This window comes from Sorex araneus, chromosome 2 (genome assembly GCF_027595985.1).
Source record: "Sorex araneus isolate mSorAra2 chromosome 2, mSorAra2.pri, whole genome shotgun sequence".
Lineage (NCBI taxonomy): Eukaryota > Metazoa > Chordata > Mammalia > Eulipotyphla > Soricidae > Sorex > Sorex araneus.
The window spans coordinates 298,772,170-298,792,009 of NC_073303.1; the positions used below are offsets into that span (position 1 = coordinate 298,772,170).

The 19,840-nt window shown below is 44.0% G+C and overlaps 3 protein-coding genes and 1 pseudogene across 4 annotated transcripts in view; 2 read left to right on the forward strand and 2 right to left on the reverse strand.

The window, feature by feature from the left end:
* NDUFB5 (NADH:ubiquinone oxidoreductase subunit B5) overlaps positions 1 to 3,528 on the reverse strand; it is a 16,779-nt gene extending 13,251 nt beyond the window's left edge. Inside the window, exon 1 of the mRNA XM_055126049.1 lies at positions 3,304 to 3,528. Coding sequence (XP_054982024.1) covers positions 3,304 to 3,427 — 124 coding nt within the window. The 5' untranslated portion in view covers positions 3,428 to 3,528. The remainder of the gene's footprint in view (positions 1 to 3,303) is intronic.
* Positions 3,516 to 18,985, forward strand: MRPL47 (mitochondrial ribosomal protein L47). 2 transcript variants are annotated; one of them, XM_055126047.1, is made up of 7 exons: positions 3,516 to 3,727; positions 6,246 to 6,394; positions 7,388 to 7,448; positions 9,728 to 9,824; positions 12,704 to 12,834; positions 16,254 to 16,349; positions 17,611 to 18,985. In XM_055126047.1, exons 1-7 carry the CDS (start codon positions 3,516 to 3,518, stop codon positions 17,729 to 17,731), a joined length of 867 nt encoding a protein of 288 aa, XP_054982022.1. In that variant the 3' UTR covers positions 17,732 to 18,985. The 2 variants fall into 2 exon arrangements, with proteins under 2 accessions (XP_054982022.1, XP_054982023.1); XM_055126048.1 differs by lacking the exon at positions 3,516 to 3,727 and having other exon boundaries at positions 6,335 to 6,394; positions 9,678 to 9,824.
* On the forward strand, positions 14,423 to 14,537 carry LOC129402628 (small nucleolar RNA ACA64; annotated as a pseudogene).
* The window catches only part of ACTL6A (actin like 6A), a 29,584-nt gene continuing 28,590 nt past the window's right edge, over positions 18,847 to 19,840 (reverse strand). Inside the window, exon 14 of the mRNA XM_055126046.1 lies at positions 18,847 to 18,984. Within this exon, the coding sequence (XP_054982021.1) occupies positions 18,904 to 18,984 (81 nt within the window). The 3' untranslated portion in view covers positions 18,847 to 18,903. The remainder of the gene's footprint in view (positions 18,985 to 19,840) is intronic.

Below are 19,840 nucleotides of genomic sequence, written 5' to 3' on the forward strand. Positions count from 1 at the left end.
ATTTCGGCAAATCCCCTGAAAGATTTAATGGAATTATATGTAGAATATATATATATATATATATATATATATATATACATATATATATATATTTTTTTAAATCTGGCTGGGAAAGAGTGTAAACCACCAATGATTTTGCTAAATAAATATTTAAGTGTCTACTAAGGGTAGGTCTTAGGCCTTCAGTCTAAGAGAGATGTAGAGCCTGCTGAAAAAGAGACAACAAACAAAAATTACAACTCTCTAAGGATAGGGAAAAGAACAAGGTGCAGAGTACGGAGAAAATGGGCTTACAAGTTCCTACTGGGACAGCACGGGGAAGGGGTGAAGTTTGTTAGGAAGGTCTGTGGTAATTACAGAAGTGGACAAGTTCGTTCGCTGAATTTGTACAAGTAACCGAGTGAGTACAATCAAAAGATACTGATTACTTAATGCAATAAGGTCCGCTAATAGCCTCATAGGGTCAATATTCCTGTGAATGGCCTGGATGAGGTGGAGATGACATTGCCGACAGACACGAATCTCCAAGAGTTGGTTACTCAAACAGTCCGATAGTCTCCTGCAATCTAGCAGTATTATAGCAGTTAGTAATGTGAACTGCTTGCTTTCTTTATATATATATATATATATATATATATATATATATAATTAGCCTACTGTTAAACACCAATTATTCATGTCATTAAATGTGCTATAAACTGTTGTTACCATTAATTGTTCTAACGTATATTTCATGGCATTAAACTCCTCAATATTCTGAGCCTTTGTGATATAGTACTGAAGTAGCAGGGCCATCTGCTTACAAACTAAGAAGTAAATACTGGTCAGGACTAGAGAGACAGCAGAACAGGTAAGGAGCCTGCCTTGCACGCAGCCAAGCTCGGGTTTGATCTCTAGTACCCCATACAGTCCCCGGAGCCCACCAGGCATGATTCCTCATTCATGGCTGCCAAGGCTTCTCACTAGACTCAAGCTCTCCATTTCCTTCCAGGCCCTCTTTACCTCGTTGGCTAAAGTCAGCAACACCCCTTATAAATCATCAAATATTCAGAAGCACCTACAATTTAGCTTTACAGTCATCCCTGGTCCCCAAATTTGGTCCAAAAAATTTTTTTTGAGTCTTCTTTCTTACTATCTACTTATCCCAAGAGCTCCCAATTCAGAAATTCTATGAACAAATTCTTTACTTTTCTGCCACTACAACTGTTATAATTATCCCTACAATCAGTTAAAAAAGGTGCCTCTTCCATTCTAAGTCACTCCACATTGCTGTTTATAGACATTTCATACTCTTCTCACTGCTCAGACCTCAACATTAAATTCCTTAGAGCAAGAATATAAAGGTCATTTCCAGATTCCCCTGGTATCCGACACATAATGAACAATTAAAGTACTTTTATCTGCTTATTTTCTGGTCCAGGCTATCACTGATGGTGAATGAAAACCACGTAACAGACAGTTGGGGCCACAGAGCAAAGCTGCTGCTTCCCCGGAAACTCACTCTTCTTCGCAAATCCTTTAGGAGATAAAATCAAATTATCATCCCCTTCTCTTTTTTTTTATTTCTTTGTGGTAAGCAATAAGTCTATTTCAAAATGATGACTCTAGGAAGATGCAAAAACTATACCAAAATCTAATTCAGCTGTAAATACATGTCAATGGAAAACGAGACATTTCACTATGAGGTCTCCAGATACAAGCACATTGTAATAATCACACTCTTTCCTTCTTTCTCTTTGGCTTGGGGGTTGTGCTAAGAGCTTACTCCTGGCAATGCTCAGGGGTCATATGTGGTGTCAGGGATCAAACATGAGTCAGCCACCCTTACCTGACTTACTTTCTCTGCAGACTCTAACCCTTCCCCTTGAAGTGCTTTCCTCTTAGCTTCCCAAATCTGATAACTCAAAGTAACAGAGCTGAAAAGCTCTGGGAGCCAGAATATGAACTTAAGCAACTGAGCTCCAGAGAAAGTAGGAGTAGGCTCCTTAATGGAGATGATAATCTATTAGGGATGGTGATAAACAATAACATAACCTTTCATAACAATAACAAATAAAGCTTCACATGCAAAACACCTTTGCAAGGTAAACAACAAAAGCCAGAAACCCACAGTGTAGCTATCAGAGACTTTCCTGCTAAAGCATCAAGAGCAGAGAGTATAATGATCCTTCCAGAATTCCAAGAATGGGGACTAGTGTATAAAGAGAAGCTAAGGGTGACACTAGTGTATAAAGAGAAACTAAGGGTGAGATTTTTACCTACTTAACTCCAGCTAGGCACACTTAATTCTATCCAGGGGAATATCTGAAGAAGAGGATATGTATAATTCAAAATGGTTTGCAAAGACATTTTATTAAATACTGAGTACAGGTGGTTTTGCAACAAGTTCAGATACCTCCAAGAAGCATAACCATACCCCCTTGCTAGTTCCTATGCACAAAATGACACAAAATGTCATTTCATATGTGAAATGACATGAAATTAAGCTGGGAGAAGACAGGCAAACTAAAAAAGACATTCTGAGATCAGAGGAAATCTCTATGGCTTTGAAGTAAACCTTACTTTCTCTTGAACTATCTGCATTCATAGGGAAAATTGCTCACAACACATTATTAATAATAAATAAGTGAACTGACGCTTGACCACATAATAAGTGCCAAGTAAATGCTCTCCGCAGTTGGTATTGTTACTGCTAAACTGAACACAGCAGTGGCTTTAGAAATAATTGCGCCAGTTTCCTCATCAGAAAAGTGGGGGTCGCCCTGGACGCTGCAGTCTCTGGTAGACTGAAAGCATGTGCTACTTTGCTAGGATTATTCAAACCGTCAGACGTCAACCGAGTCTCCAAGAAGCTACAAACGGCTCATCACGGGGTCATGACAAGTATGCATGTCCATTAGCACTGTGCTTGTGTGACTTGAAAAAAAAAAAAAAAACCCAAACCATGAAAACATTTCTTGGAGCCCTTAGAAGCAGCCCCAGGGCCCCTCCAGCGGTTTGATGATTCCGCCGCAAGCCAGAAAGAAGCCGGGCAGGGGGCGCGCGGGGATCAAGGTCCCCTGCCGGGGAGACGAGGGTCTCCAGGCGGCCTCCTAAGTCCCAAGTCTACCTGCAGGTGCCCTCGCTTCCCGGGACGCAGGACAAAGAAACCGAGTGGACGGCTTTGGGCAGACGCGCCTCCCCAGGGCCGAGCCCCCGCTCCGTGGGAAAGCCGCGGCGGTCCCCACCAAGGTCACCCGGGAACCGTCCCCGCTTCCCGCCCCGTCTCGCCCGCGCGCGCCGCCCCCCCGAGCCGGCACTCACCGATGGCCTTGGGCACGCTGCGGCGCAGGAGACCCCCGATTCCAAGCCGGCTGGCCAGGGAGCGGCCCGACAGAACGGTCACCGCCGTGACCGAGGCGCGCTGCAATAAACTCATGGCCGCCATGGCTACTGCGGGCAGAAGGAAGCAGCGGGGCAGGTAACGGGAGCCGGGAGAGCCAATTTACCAATGGGGACGCAGGCGTGAGGAGGCCATGTTGAGTGAGGGCAAAAACGCGTTTCGGGGCCCTGTATCCGGGTCCCTCGAAGCCCCGGAGGTGACGTCACGGCGGGCGGAAGCTCGAGTTTCTTGCGCGGAAAAAAAAAAAATGGCTGCGGCCAGCTTAGGGAGACTTTGCAGGAAGGTCTCTACTGCGCTGAAGGCTTCCAGGTCATTCATCAGTGCTCAGAGCCCCGCGGGCACGGGGTAAGTGGCGCGAGGAGGAGGGCTGTCCCCCCCTCGCTGGCTTTTGATCTCGTTTGGTGAGGGCTGGGGTGGCCAGCTCAGGGATGGGAAGGTCGCCGGGAGGGTGATTCGAACCCCGCTCCTGGGAGAAGTGAGTGACCTTGGGGACGTCGCCTGCCTCTGAGGTTTCCGTTTCTTCTCCAGCACTGGAGTGACCCCCTCGTGGGCCGGGCAGTACCGGGATCTGTGGGTTTCGGGTGTCGGTAGGCTTAAGCCCGAAGGCACCGACGCGTGGGCCGGGACCCGGCCGGAGAGACGCCTTCACGGGAGCGGTCCGGCGTCGGGGGGCCCGCGGCCTCCAGACTCGGTCCTGGGCTGCTCGCGAACGCCGAGCGGGTGGACGGAAAGCGCCCTGGGAGTCCGGGAAGCAGTCTGCACACGGGTCCTTATTTCTAAAGCACCGCCCTTCGGAGTCAGTGTTTTCCACTGAGATACTTTTAGTCCTCTTATTAACTGGTTTGTTTTTTTTTTCTATAAAGAGTTGGTTTTAGTAAATAGTTGGGTATATTCAGGTTCTTTGTTTTTTGTTTTTTTTGTTTTTTTTTTTGCTTTTTGGATTACAACCGGCGTTGCACAGGGGTTACTCTGCACTCAGGAATCACTCCTGATGGTGCTCGGGGTTCATATGGGATGCTGGGAATCGAACCGGGTCGGCCGCGTGCAAGGCAAACGCCTACCCGCTGTGCTATCCCTCCAGCCCCGGGTATATTCAGTTTTTAAGGAAATACTATGCCTGCTCTTGAGGCCGGCACAATAGTTGAATGCCTATAATGGACTAGCATGTTGTTAGGCTGTCTTCAGAGATAAGCAATGTTTTTTTTTATGTTATGGAAACTCAAGGTTGTAACCTGAGCAAAAGTGGGCAAGCTGGGTCTCTTCCACTTCGTTATCCTTTTCCCTTAAAAATTAATTTTAGGGGGCTGGAGCGATAGTACAGCGGGTAGGGCGTTTGCCTTGCATGCCGCCAAGCCAGGTTCGAGCCCCAGCATCCCATATGGTCCCCTGAGCACCGTCAGGAGTAATTCCTGAGTGCAAAGCCAGGAGTAACCCCTGTGCATCGCCCGGTGTGACCCAAAAAGCAAAAAAAAAAAAACAAAAAAAACCCCAACACTTTGATTTTAGTGCTATTCGAAAATGAAATGTTTGCAGGCACTTTTGTAAGTGGAGCAATGTGTTTTGAAGAAGAGAATGAAAATGGACTATACTACCTCCCAGAAACTGACTTTCATTCTTTGGGAGTTTGGTGTATATTAACAGGAAAATAAGAATCATATTTACATACATGCATCTTTGTGCTCTACATTTATTTCCTGTACTTTTTAATTTTTTTTCAACTTAAAGAAGTTGCAAACAATTTTGAAAAGTTGCAAGAGTAGATTAAAAATAATGAATAATCAAGGACTTCCAGATGACTTTTAAGTTACCTCAGGTCTTGCCCTAATTATGAGTTGTGAGTTCAAAATCCTGGTGATGCTATAATCCTAATAGTCCCACAGTCTGGGGATCCTCAGTGAGGGGAAGAAAGACACCACATAGGGACCAGAGCAGTGGTACAGAGGTCAGGGTGCTTGCTTGCATGCAGCCAATCCTGGTTCAGTCCCTGGCACCTCAGATGGTCCCCCAAGCATTGCCAGGAGTGATCCCTGTGCACAGAGCCAGGAGTAAGCCCTGAGCACCGCCAGGTGTTGTCAGGTGTTATCCCAAAACCAAAACTGAATGAAAGGCAATGTGTTCTTCAATTCTAGGAACTAATTCTTAACAGACTGTCATATTTTATCACTTTATAGCCATGTATTTCTTTTTTGAGCTCTGTGAGGCATTTTAGAATTGTAAAGCATGGCACTGCCATCCATATCTCCTAAAAGCAAAATTTTTGTCTTAATAACCAAATTAATACAATCATAACACTGGGAAATTTAGATTTTTTGGGGGGAGAGGTCACACCCGGCGATGCACAGGAGTTACTCCTGGCTCTACACTCAGGAATTACTCCTGGTGGCGCTCATGGGACCATATGGGATGCTGCGAATCGAAACCAGGTCAGCGGCATGCGAGGCGAATGCCCTACCTAGTATGCTATCACTCTATCCCTCACTGGGGAATTTCGTATCAATATATCACATCGTCATGCTACTTTAGTATATGTAGAAAATTTGAATGTCTTCTATAAATCTCTTATGTTTCTATTTTATTCAGTATCTAATCAATACTAATTTATTGCCATGTAGTGTCTTCAGTCTCCTTTAGCCTAGGAGGTATCTCTAAACAATATGTTATAAAAATCACCCTTTTTAGACTATTTTCTCAGTTGGATTTACTGTTTGCAAGATTAGAATCAGACTAAATACTTTCCTACAAGTGTAGGAAAACCACACTTGTTTATACTTTACTCTTTAGTTTAAAATATTTCTTAGGTCATTAAATATTCTTTGAAAACATGACTTTTAAATAACCTCAATCACTTGTTGATGTATTTCAGTTTTAGGTTTTGTCTTAGCCTCTTGACAAAGAATCCAAGTGCCGCATCTTTTCACCAGTGTCGATTGCTTCATACCACATTGCCCAGGAAAGGACTGGAGGAATTTTTTGATGATCCAAAGAATTGGGGGGAAGAAAAAGTGAAATCTGGTGAGTTATTTGGATTGGTTGGTATTAAATATATTTAGTAAGCCTTCCATCATTTTGACGTTATTTACCCAGTTTGAGAATTCCTTAAGGTGTTTGGGAAATTTCTAAAGAGACAAATTTCTAAAGAGACAGGGAGGGAGGGAGGGAAAAAATATCATAGTACTGTTAATGGTTCCTGGGTGCAGTGGGGAAAGATTTAGAAGGGGAGTCGGTTAAAATTATTAACTGAAGTTTGAAGGTTGTTTTAGATTTGATTTGTAAATCTTTATTTTGGCGAGGCATCTCTGGCGTGCTTGGGGGCCACTCCCACCCATATCCAGCCGGGCCCAGCAGTGCTGATCAGTGCTGACAATGCAGTGCTGCCCCTTGGGAGATGTGGTGCCAGGAGTTGGACCCAGGTTCTCATGCAAGCAAGACGTGTGCTCCCGCTCTTCCAGTTACCCCCTCACTTCCTGCTCTAGATTTCATTGTTCTTTTGTTTTATCCAGGGGCCACACCCTTTGATGCTCAGGGCTGTCTCCTGGTTCTGAGCTGAGGGGTCACTCCTGATAGTGTTCGGGGGATTATGTGGGATGCTGGGGAGTGAACCCAGTCAGGTAGCATGGAAGGCAAATTTTCTACCCGCTGTACTATCATTCCACTCCTTTTTTGTTTTGTTTTGTTTTGTTTGATTTGGAGCCACACCTGGTGATACTCAGGGATTCACTTCCATGTTTCATTTTTTAGAGATAAATGTTTAATGATTAAAAAAACATGTTGATATTTGAGTGCGAAAACACATTCTGTACTAATGTAAATATTTTTTTATGATGTCACCAGTCATACTATTTTTTTGTTATCTAGTTTAACTATAATTTCATTCTAATTATATACTGCATAATATAATCCCACAGTAGCCATTTTATAGAGAAACAAGCAGGAGTGTGTAAGTGAATTGCTAAGGAGTCCTTAACAAAAACCCTATTTTATGTTATAAATTTTTAATTTTAACAGGTGCTGCTTGGACCTGCCAGCAGTTACGGAACAAAAGTAATGAAGATTTACATAAGCTTTGGTAATTTTTATTTATTTATTTGCTCCTTCCTTTTGTTATTGTTAGTTGCTGTGATGACCGGGAGTCGCACAGCTGCTCGGTGGTATCCCCTATCTGGCTGTGGTGCTTGCTGGGTCCCACATCTGGCTGTGGTGCTCACCTGCTCAGCTGCAGTGCTCAGTAGGGGTCCACACCGTGCACACATGCTCACTGGGTGGGTCCCACACCTAGTTGCATTCCTTGCCCTATTTAAAATTTTTGTTGTTGTTTCATTTACACACACACACCTGGAGATTGCACACTGTGGCACCGCCACACACACCAGAACACCAGGATGGGGTGACACCGGGGACTGGGCTCGTTGGCTCGAAGGCCGTTGAGCCATCCCCAAGTGCCACCCCCCCCCCCCCCCGCCCACACACACTCTCCCATAAGAATTCTAAGAACATTAACATCTGAGAAGCATAATCTTGACATCTGTCTGATGTAAGAAATTGAATAAAGTGGCTTGTAGTACTGTGGGTATAGTTGATGGTTTTATAGTTGGTGGACAACCAGTACCAGTCATAGTAAGTAGTTCCTTTGTAGTAACTATTTCAGTGAATTGGAAAATGAAGTGGTTATTTTAACTTTTCTTTCAATTCCTAGAATTTTCTTTCGTCGCTTTGGTTTTGGGGTCAGCCCAGCTGTGCTCTGGAGTTACTCTTGACTCCGTTCTCAGGGGTCACTCCTGGCGGTACTTGGGAAACTGTGTGTGGTCCTGGGATCAAACCCAGGTCGGCTCCTTGCAAGGCCACCAGGTGTGGCCTCAAAACAAAATGAAAAACCTGCCTACCCTTCCTCCCTGTCTGCCACGTGGGTACTCTAAATTGTGTTTGCTCCGTTTTTCTGTTCCATCCTAACAAATAGTATGATGAAGCTTTCCTGGATCTTCCTAGTTAGAAGAAGTGTCTCCTCTCTCCCAATTAAGTTGATTGTTTTGGAGAGAACTACTTCCAGCAGCGCTCGAGACTTACTCCTGGCTCTGTGCTCAGTGATCACTCCTGGAGGGCTCAGGGGACCATATGGGGTACCAGGGTTCGAACCCTGGTCTGCCACCTGTTAGACAAATGCTCTATCTGCTATGCTATCACTCCATTTTGTTATCAAGTACATTTATTTTTTTAATTTCTGCTTCGTATTTAGTAAATTTGTGTGTTCCCTAAATACCTTACTTGTCTCAGGCTTAATAAAATAAAGTTTCACTTTATTTTAAAAGTGGAGCTAGTGCTAACCTCAGACAATTGTTTGGAGAGTTAAATGAAATACTGTATTAAAGGGCTTAGCAAGTTTTGTTTTGGGACCATGGTGTGGGTACTACTCTCAGAGGTGCCCAGAGACCATGCAGTTCCTGCATTTGGACCCGGGCCTCCTGCATGGAAAGCATGTGCTCCAGTCTTTTGAGTTACCTCCTTGGCTCCAAATAAATATTTTTTCAGTGGGGTTCGGGGGAAAGGGGCATGGCGGAGGATGGGCTGTGGAATCATACCCAGATCTTGTGCATGCATGGCACATGCTTTTTAACTGAGCCAAGTCTCCAGCCCTGAAAGTACTCAGCCCTTAAAGTACTCCATGTGTAAGAGTGAAGGGATAGATCCGTACCTGCCACCTTCTCTCTCCACAGGAGCCAGCTAAGTTCTATGTTTTTTAATAACGCTCCCAGTATTTCATGCAATAATGTGCAGTTTTTATTGAACAGATGAATCATTGTAAATAGACTTCTGTTTAAAAGATTATTCATTATGTATATAGAGACATTCTTAAAATTTTTTTTGTTGAATCACTGTGAGATAAACCCTTACAGAGCTGTTGATGATTAGGTTGCAGTCAGTGTTCCAACACTCATCCCTCCATCAGTGTACATTTCCCAGCACCGTGTCCTCAGGTTCCCTCCCATCACCCTCCCCATCCAGCTGCCTGTGTGGTGGGCGCTTCTCTCTCTCTCTCTCTCTCTCTCTCTCTCTCTCTCTCTCTCTCTCTCTCTCTCTCCTCCTTCCCTCACTCCCTCTCTCCCCCACCCCCCTTTTTTGCATTGTGGTTTGCAGTACAGATACTGAGAGGTTATCAGAAATGTCCTTTTATCTCTTTACCTACTTTGAACACTCGGTTCTTGTCCTTCGTGATCATTCCAGCCGTTGTCATACGGGTCATACAGACACTTCTACAGGGCTTTGGAGTGTAGGTCATTGATTTTGACGTCTGAAATCACAGCTTGCTTACCCGAGGCGGAGACCAGCATGACGAGCGTCTCTTCGTCACAGGTACGTCCTGCTGAAGGAGAGGAACATGCTCCTGACGCTGGAGCAGGAGGCCAAGCGGCAGAGGGTGCCCATGCCCAGTCCGGAGCGGCTCGACAAGGTGAGGCCCAGGACTCTCGACTGCTGTGTGGGATGAATTCTGAAGGGAGTGAGGGTATACTTTCGATATTTTTAATTAATTAATTAATTAATTAATTAATTTTTGGTTTTTTGGGTCACACCTGGCGATGCACAGGGCTTACTCCTGGCTCTGCACTCAGGAATCACCCCTGACGGTGCTCAGGGGACCATATGGGATGCTGGGAATCAAACCGGGGTTGGCCGCGTGCAAGGCAAACGCCCTACCCGCTGTGCTATTGCTCCAGCCCCTACTTTCGATATTTTTTAACTAAGTACATTTTTTTAAAAATTTCTACTTCATATTTAGTAAATTTACTGAGCTGTGTAACTGTCACTAATATATACTTCGAAAATATTTCATAATCTCTAAGGAAATCCCTTTGCTCTGACTCCTCATCTCTGCCCACAACCCTCAATATTCATATGAACATATGTTTCTTCTGAGTAGCTACTGAGCTGTGAAATTGCTCGGTCATATGGTAAATATGCGTGTACCATTTTTAAGAACCAGCCAGCCAGTTTTGAATGTATTGGCACCATCTTACAATGGGGTCAAAAATTTTTTTAATCATAAAAATCTCATGACATAAAATTTACTATCATAGACCTTTTGGTTCAGTGGTATTAAGTATATGAACACTTTTGTGTGTGTGCTTGTTTTGTTTTTCTTTTCTTTTTTTTTGTTTTGGTGGGGATATGGGGACACAGCCAGAGATGCTTAGGAATTACTTCTGGCTCTGCACTCAGGAATCATTTGTTGTGGGCTCAGGGTATATGGGGTGCCGGGAATCACACCCATGCAAGGGAAAGACCCTATCTCTCTAATACTGCTCTGGCCCTCATGTGAAAACATCAGCTCTCTTTTTTGGTTTTTAATCTTTGAGGTACTGTGATTTATAATATTGTTAATGCTGGTTTCATGCAAACATTATTCTAATACCATACCCATCGCCATAGAATCCACTTCTCTCCACCAGGATCCCAAAGGCTCCTCCTATTCAAGGTCCCAACCCTGATTTAATTCTGTGGACCAACTCTCCGGTCCTGCTGCCTTTGGCCATTTGTTGCCTTCTCCCCTCAACCTAACTCGACATCCCCCCCATCTGGGCGAGACCATTCTGTGTTTCTCTCCTGACTCACTGTGCATAATGCTTTCTAGATCCATCCGTGTAGCAGCAAACTGCAAAATAGCTTTTCTTCTAGCCAAGTAATATTCCAGTGTGTATATGTGCCATAATTTTTTTTTCCAGTCATAGTTCCTTTTTCCAGCTCTTCAATTGTGGGTAGTTTCCAGGATTTGGCTATTGTGAATAGGGCTGCAATTAACAAAGGGAACACTGTACCTTCTATAAAACTAGGAAATTAGCATTGATAAAATGCTAGTGTGTGATCTAGATTAATATAGATTTTATAATTTCAACCATTGTAATTACCATTATAATTTTTCAACCACTCTAACATTTCAAATTTCAACCATCAAGTAAGGATATTATTTTTCAATTGTGTCTCATTAATCTCCTTTAATTTTCATACTTTGTCTTTTATTGTGTGTCATGCCACTGATATTTGTGAAGAGTCCCCCGGTTTGGTCTGACATATTTCTCATGATCATTGTGATGATGGTCAGGAATGTGGGATTATGCTGTGTTCACCGCGCAGCTTCTCAAGAGGTGGAGGATCTTGACTTTTCTACTGATGTTGTCAGCATTGATTACAGTGGTGTCTTGCAGATTTTTGCTCTGATTTTTAGTTATTATTTTTTTCTTTGGAGATAATTATTCTGTAACTTCTCAAACTTTTTTTTTTTTAGTTAATTTTTGGTTTGGGGGCCATACCTGGCAATGCTCAGGGCTTATGCCTGGCTGTGCACTCAGGAAATATTCCTAGGTGACCATATGGATGCCAAGGATCCAACCCAGGTTGGCCGCATGCAAAGTACTTCTCAAACTTTCACTAGTTTTAGCATTCATGGATGATTCTAATCTGAATCAGTTATTACTACTGTGATGTTTGCTAAATGGTCGTCTTCTAATCCCATCGTTCATTTTGTATTTATTAGTTGGCTTTCTTCTATATTTTCCCTTCACTCGCTTTAAAAGGGGGCGTGGGAGTGGGCTTGGAGACATGGCTTGGTGAAATGAGTGCCTGCTTTGCATTCCTGAGGCCCAGGTTTAATCCCTGCATCACTCTCCACAACCCCAAGCACTGAGCTTAACAGTGCAGTTAACCCTCTGTACTACTCGGTGTGACCCACAAACAAATAAACTTGTTTCATTTTTTGATTTTGATTTTATTGGCAGTGTTCAGAGCTTCCTCCTGACACTGTGCTCAGGGATCTCTTCTGGCGGTGCTCGGGAATCCATATGGGGTGGTTCTCAGGGACCATATGTGATTGAAGGATTAAACCCAGTCTGGGCCACATGTAAGGCAAAGCACCCTGCCGGCTCTACTATCCCTCCTGCCCCAAATAAAGTTTTAGAAAATTGCAGAAAGTGATGTATAGCCAGTATGTATGTAGTGAATATTGTATTTGTAGAAAACATATAGTGGCATGATTCTTTGACAGAATTACTCACCATGGGTTTTTTGTTTTTTTGCTTTTTGGGTCACACCCGGCGATGCACAGGGGTTACTTTTGGCTCTGCACTCAGGAATTACTCCTGGCGGTGCTCAAGGGACTATATGGGATGCTGGGAATCGAACCCGGGTCAGCCACATGCAAGGCAAATGCCCTGCCCTCTGTGCTATCACTCCAGCCCCTCACCACAGGTTTTTATAATGTCATATAATCTTTGTGTTTTCTGTCTCCTTGATATTCTATATGTTCATTGGGATTATATCTTTCAATGCTCTTCTCAGGTCATAGAATCCATGGAAGCATTAGATAAAGTTGTCAAGGAAAGAGAAGATGCCATAAGACTTCTTCAGACAGGTCAAGAACATGCTAGACCCGGTGCTTGGAGGAGAGACATCTTTGGAAGAGTTATCTGGTAGGGACATTTAGTAGATGTGGCTTTCAGTGAGTTCCTGGTCCTCAGTCCCCCATCCGGTATTTAAGACAACTCTGACTAGGGGCTGGTGATAGTACTGCGGGTAAGGCACTTGCCTTGCATGCGGCCAGCTCGGGTGTGGATGGCCCCTAAACGCTGGCAGGAGAGATCCTGAGTGTAGAGGAATACGCACTGCTGCCCCCTGCCCGCCCCTCTCCCTGCCAGTGATTCGCAGCCAGCGGGGACCTACGCGTTGTTCGGTGGGATGCAGTGCCTCTTGGGCCTTGTGCCTGGGACACACAGACTCCCTGGCGGTACTCACGGGCCTTTCGAGTACTTGGGTCAGTGCTCAGGGAACCCCTAGTGCTGGAGGTAGAACCTGTGATGGGTCCAGACCTGCTGGGCATGCACCCTTATTCTGTCCTGTGCCCTGGTCCCCTCAGCCTTTGAAGCACAGAGCTTTTGTTGTGGCAGCAAATGGTGGCATCTAGGGTCGCACCCTCTGTTGCTCAGGGAGTGGACCCAGGGCCCCAGACACACAGAGCAGTGCCTTAAATACGTTCTCTCCGGGCCTGGGGATAGTACTGGGATGCTGGGAATCGAACCCGGGTCTGTCCACGTGAGTGCTGGATGGACTGTCTTGCGAGCACAGGGCCCTTCAGTCCCGGTTTGATCCCCCACGGCTGTTGGGAGTCATCACACCACACACCCGGAGTGTGAGAGCACGGCCGGGAGGTGTGACTCCAGGGAAGCTGCATCCCCGTGGGAAGCCCTGGCACCACAGACACATCAAAGGGAAGAGCCTGTGACAGTGACGGCAGGTTACCTGGGGATGTGTCAGGCCGTTGGCTGTTGAGAACCAGTGGTCGATGATGGTTCATCCTGATGAACGAACAAATGATATTCCATGTCCGTTCTGCTTATTTGCGCACTCGTCCTACTGTCTGTGGCAGGCACTGACAAATTATGTACCAAGAGCCAAAATGACAGAGATTTGAACTTAGCCTTCTAGTATTAATTCTGAATGTTTAGAAATTGGTTGCATGGGGGCTGGAGCGATAGCACAGCGGGTAGGGCGTTTGCCTTGCACGCAGCCGACCCAGGTTCAAATCCCAACATCCCATATGGTCCCCTGAGCACCGCCAGGAGTAATTCCTGAGTGCAGAGCCAGGAGTAACCCCTGTGCATCGCCAGGTGTGACCCAAAAAAGCAAAAAAAAAAAAAAAAAAAAAGAAATTGGTTGCATGGCCTGAAATGAACCCTCCTTTTCTTTTCGATTCTGGAGATCTTGGGGCCCACTCCTTGTGTATACATGTTGCTCCCTGTGGAGCTTGGAACTCTGTGGTCCCAGGTATTAAACCCCGGCCTCCCACGTGCACAGATGAGTTCTGACCCTATAAGCTCTCTCCCCAGCCCCCTCCTGTTACTTTTTTACTTAAAGTATTTCCAGGTAAGTGTTACATAATTATAAAAATTTATACCTCCTCTTACCACCATTCATCATGAATTTTGATGTTGGATTATGTTGAGATACAAATAACTATATCCGTTGGCAGTTTACTTGCATGTAAAAATACATAACACCAGCGTTGGTTGAAAATCACCCTGGGTGGCCATGGGTGAGATTCAGCAGCCAGAGCCATGGCAGCCTCAGCTCACCGCCCAGCCCAGTGCAGGGAGGAGGAAGCCAGGCCCTGACAGGTCACAGCACGGCGCTGGGCGCGCCAGGCCCTCATCTCAGACCAGCAGTGTCCGTGCTGAGTCTGAAGCTTCTTCTCCCTTCATTTAAGTTGCTGATGCTGTAAACATAAAAATACAAAGCTTGTATGTATGTAAATATCAAATAAGGGTGTGTAAAATTTTTTATGTGTACATATATAAAATTAGTATAAGCGCTACATAATATGTAGTCCTCTGCCCCTCTCAGAGAGCCCGGCAAGCTACCGAGAGTATCGAGCCTGCACGGCAGAGCCTGGCAAGCTACCATTCGATATGCCAAAAACAGCTATGTATTGGATATGCCAAAAACAGTAATAATAAGTCTCACAATGGAGACATTACTGGTGCCCGCTCAAGCAAATCGATGAGCAACGGGATGACAGTGACAGTGATACATGTAGTAGTAAATGTGAATAATAAATAATAAAAGTACAGGCTAGTAACTATCTTTTCTAATTTATGGCTGGTAGTTATTATGGAAGTAGAGAATAAATTGTGTCTTCTTTTATTATTTTGGGGTGCTTTTTTCTGTTTTTGGCCAGACCTGAGGTTCTCAGTGAGCTATACCACTCCTAGCAGTACTGGAGGTGGAACCTGGGCTAGCCTGTGCAGGACAGTGCCTTGCCTGCTGTCCTATCCTTCCAACGCCCGAATTGTCTTGGACTGTCACTGTATCACTGTCATCCCGCTGATCATCTATTTGCTCGAGCAGGCCCAGTATCGTCTCCAATCATCCTAGCCCTGAGATTTTAGCAGCCTCTCTTTACTCGTCCTTCCCAGTGGTGCCTCTTCAGGGTCAGGGGAATGAGACCCATCATTGTTACTGTTATTGGCATATGAATACGCCACGGGGAGCTTGCCAGGGTTCCCTCCTCCCCCCCCCTCCCATGCGGGCAGTAAACTCGGTAGCTTGCCAGGTTCTCCAAGAGGGAGAACTAGGCTGTCAGATTGTCATGCTTCCGGGACCTGGTTTTATAGTCTCTGGATGTTGGCCGTTGATGGGATTACACGGCTCCAGGGGCAGTGTGACTGCCAAGCTATTGGAAAATGGGGATCTGGGCAGAAGAGGCCTGTCCCCATCTGAGCAGCCTTGGAGATCTTGGCCCCGGGTCCCGCACACCTGGGTTCCTCTGCCGGTTCCTTCATGCATGAGACTCGTCCAAACGTGTGGAGTGGAGAGTGGCCTTGAGCATGGCTGTGGCTGGGTTCGGGGCAGGGAGGGAAACTCAACCCTCCCCCTCTGAGGGACCTCGGTGAAAACAGCCCAAACTGTCTTATAACTTAAAAAAAAAATTTTAAGGGGCTGGAGCAATAGCACAGTGGGTAGGGCGTTTGTCTTGCACGCGGCCTGACCCGGGTTCGATTCCCAGCATCCCATATGGTCCCCTGAGCACCGCCAGGGGTAATTCCTGAGTCAGAGCCGGGAGTGACCCCTGTGCATCGCTAGGTGTGACCCAAAAAGCAAAAAAATAATAATAATTTGAAAGAATGACCTAAAGTGAATATCGCAAAATGTTAACATCTGCAATTCCACAGTGGGTTCGCGTCCCTTATGAGTGTACTTTTTTCTGCACGTGTAATATTACATAATTCACAACTGTAAAGGTTTACTATACTCCATTTTAATAAAAACATTAAGTCCACAGAAGAACGATTGTAAAAAATGTTTTTAATTATCCAATGTTTTTGCTTTATCGCAGGCACAAGTTTAAGCAGTGGCCTATACCTTGGTACCTAAATAAAAAATATAAAAGGAAACGATTCTTTTCATTGCCTTACGTGGATCGTTTTCTCAGGTAAGCAAAAATACCCTTGATTCTAAGATACATATCCTTACAGCAGTTGCAAATACAGAGCTTTTAAGTGTGTTGTCGGGAAAAAAATAATTTAAAAATCAGGGTGGAGGGGTGGGGAAGACAACTAGTTTTACATAATCCTTCTTTCCTGTAAAAGCTACTTTGGACCCTTATGTTTTGACTGCCTTGCTATTTGTCAGCATTTTGGAAGGGAATGTAAGGCTTCTGTTCCAAGAGACAAGGGAAATGGTCATATGAACCCCCAGGAATTCTTCAGCTCAGTCTAACTCCAATCTATTAAAATACTGCTTGTGGGTAATTTTTCTTTCTGGGCCACATCTGACTATGCTTAGGGCTTAGTCCTGGCAGTACTAGGGTATAGTATGTGGTGCTGGGGACTGAACCGGGGCTGGCCACATGCAAGGTAAATACCTTATCCCCTCCCCGGTATAAGTCATCTCAGTTTCTATGACCCTGATAGTACTGGCAATCACAGTCAATCCAGTACACATCCCATATATGAGTGGTTTAGATAAACACATGCCTTGGAACCTAAACTTAGGACACAGGAGCCAGCCTGAAATCACATGGATCAACTCTGGAATAATGCTCTTGAATGATTGTAACCCGTCGAATAAAATTGGGTTCCTTGAGTTCATACTGTATCGTATAAAAGATCGCTTAAGTGCAGTAGAGAATTAGAATCCGTGAATTTATCATTTGCAATTTTGACTGCTATGTGACCCAAGAAATCAGCCATACTAAGTTGAGGAACAAATCTCTTATTGCCCTGGCATGCTAATAGGTGGACGCAAACTGTCTTAAAGGAGAGTGCTAAGTCTACCCAGCACCTGAAAGTCATCTCTTAGTACAGGGTTATTCTCTGCTATCGGGAAAATGAAATGCTAAACTGAGACCTATTTCTTAAACAGTCTTTAGCTGTAGCTCAGGATGTTAAAAACAATCAAATGTATTCAATAATATTAATGATAGAATAGCTTATCAACTCACAAGATCCAGTTGGGACTTGGAAAAATTGAGTAGGATTATTGATGTTTTTAACAGCACATTTATCTTTGACCTGACCTGTGTATTGATTGTTCCAGTTAAATAATATACATGACATCCCTAACAAGTCTGGTATGACTGAGGCCTTAAAAATAATGAATTTGGACATATTTTGATGTATTTTTGCATTGAGTAACAAAATGGGGTTTTGGGGCCATTTTATAAACTGCTATTATTCTTTTAATCATTCTAGACTGAAACTTGAGAAACAAATGCGCACCAGAGCAAGGAAGACAAGTTTAGAGAAAAAGAATCAAAAATTTCTTCAGGAAAAGTTTCCTCTCTCTGGAGCCCAGAAGTCAAGTGCAGCCTAAGACGTCTGGACTCTTACTGCTTTGTTTTTCTTGGACAATAGTTGATGTACAAAAGCAAGTATGTTTAGAAGCTTATAAAGAAACTTTTTAGTTAAATGAGAAATTGTCAATTCTTTTGAGCATCGATATGGCATGTTAACTCTATAAGTGGTTGTTACTTTTACCAGACTTGGGGGAAAAAAAAAATCACATAAAAAATCAGGAGCCAGAGCAACAGTACACCAAGGGGGAGAGGGGGGCATTTGCCTTGCGCGCAGCCAATATGGGTTCGATACCTGGCAGCCCGTATGTCCCCCATGTACCACTAGGAATAATTCCTCAGTGCAGAGCCAGGCGTGACCCCTGAGCACCACCGGATGTGGTCCAAAAAGAAAAAAAAATTCAGACTAAATTGACCATTTTCTGAATACTGATAACTGAGGAGGCTTCACTATCACCTTTATCTTAGAGTGGTAAAATGATGTCACTCCTAACATAGACAGGTTTTGGGATTCAGGTGGCAGTTTTACTACCATTGTTAATGAAATAGAAAAATATGGAAACTATTCCTAACATAAATGTTTGCGCTCAAAACAATGAGAAATATAGGGTTTAAAGAAACAAGTTGTGGGTCCAGAGAGGTAGCTCAGTACGCACTGAGCCCGAAAGCACACAGGCACCCACGAGCAATGCCAGAAACAAGTCTGAACGCAGATGTGGAGACGCCCTGAGAACTGGGTGAGGCTCAATGTTTTTGATGACTTCAAGAACATTCAAATAACACATAATAGACCAAAATATATTTCTGGAATGGCTAGTAATTTTTATTTAATTTTGCAAGCCTGAGGTAAAAAGCATAGGCAATAAGTTTTACTAGTTAATAAAAAGCAATTCTACCAATCCACTGTTAATTAATATACTAAACCAAGTTGAAAAGCATTTTACTGAAAGTAAAATATTTAGAGAAAATAGACATTTATACAAAATTATAAAATGCTTGTAATAAGTGCATTCCAAAGAAAGCACAAACTGATTTTTAATTTATAGAGCTAGGTAAAGCCTTAAAAATTTTTAAGTGGTAATTGAAATATGCAAAAATGTATAAACATTCTACAAAAGATGGTCTTTTTTTTCCTGAGTATACTAAAGCTATGAAACGTAAGGTGACACAGGAAGGGAGAGATTTGGGATCCTCAAGGGCATTTTCTCTCGACACACTGCTTCCCTCCTTCTTCATATTCTTGTTTGGAAATCCACATCTGCTGAAAGGTACCCTGAAAAATGGAAAGAAAAATTCATGTATTGTCCCTGACTTTTCAACAGAAATTAGTATCTTTAATTTTCCCTACTCCTTAAACTTTGTCTTGTTTGAGACCAAACACAGCGGTCATACCTGGGGCTTACTCCTCTGCGCAGGGGACCATATGGGGTAGCAGGGATTGAACCCTGGTGAGTTGCAAGACAAGTGCCCTACCTGGTGTACTATCTCTCTGGCCCCTACCTGGTAATCTTTGAACAGCTCTTAAATTTGTTACCCAAATAGTACACTGCCCCTTTCTTATTTCTGTCCTCCAGAACACTGAACAATTACTAGTAGTCTTGCATAAGGGGGCTAGAAAAAAAATAACTGACTACTGAAACCTATGTTGGGGCTGGAGCAATAGCACAGTGGGTAAGGCGTTTGCCTTGCACACAGCCAACCCGGGTTCAAGTCCCAGCATCCCATATGGTCCACCGAGCACCGCCAAGAGTAATTCCTGAGTGCAGAGCCAGGAGCAACCCCTGAGCATCGCTGGGTGTGACCCAAAAAGCAAAAAAATATAAGTAAATAAATAAAAATAAAACCTATGTCTGTTATACTGTCATAATGATTTAGGAAATTGGTGTCAAAAGAAAATGGAAAATTTAGCTATGACAGATGGCTTGGTACCAACCTAAGACAATATAAACTGGTTTGCTTTGTTTGTTTCATGTGTGGGCTCAAACCCTGAGCCACAAATATACAAGGTGTGAGCTCTACTGCTGAACTACATTCTCTGGCTCTAACAAAAACTGTTAGGAAAGTTTGATTTGAATACAGAAGGGAAATTCTAGCATTTGATCAATGGTAACATTTAGAACTCAAAAATG

What these genes read in the sequence shown, in the direction of transcription:
- MRPL47 (XM_055126047.1), top strand. Translation starts at nt 3,516, where the DNA reads ATGTTGAGTGAGGGCAAAAACGCGTTTCGGGGCCCTGTATCCGGGTCC. An exon ending in CAGAGCCCCGCGGGCACGGG is followed by an intron (nt 3,728 to 6,245) that starts GTAAGTGGCGCG and finishes GATGTATTTCAG; the next exon opens with TTTTAGGTTTTGTCTTAGCC. An exon ending in GAAGATTTACATAAGCTTTG is followed by an intron (nt 7,449 to 9,727) that starts GTAATTTTTATT and finishes TCTTCGTCACAG; the next exon opens with GTACGTCCTGCTGAAGGAGA.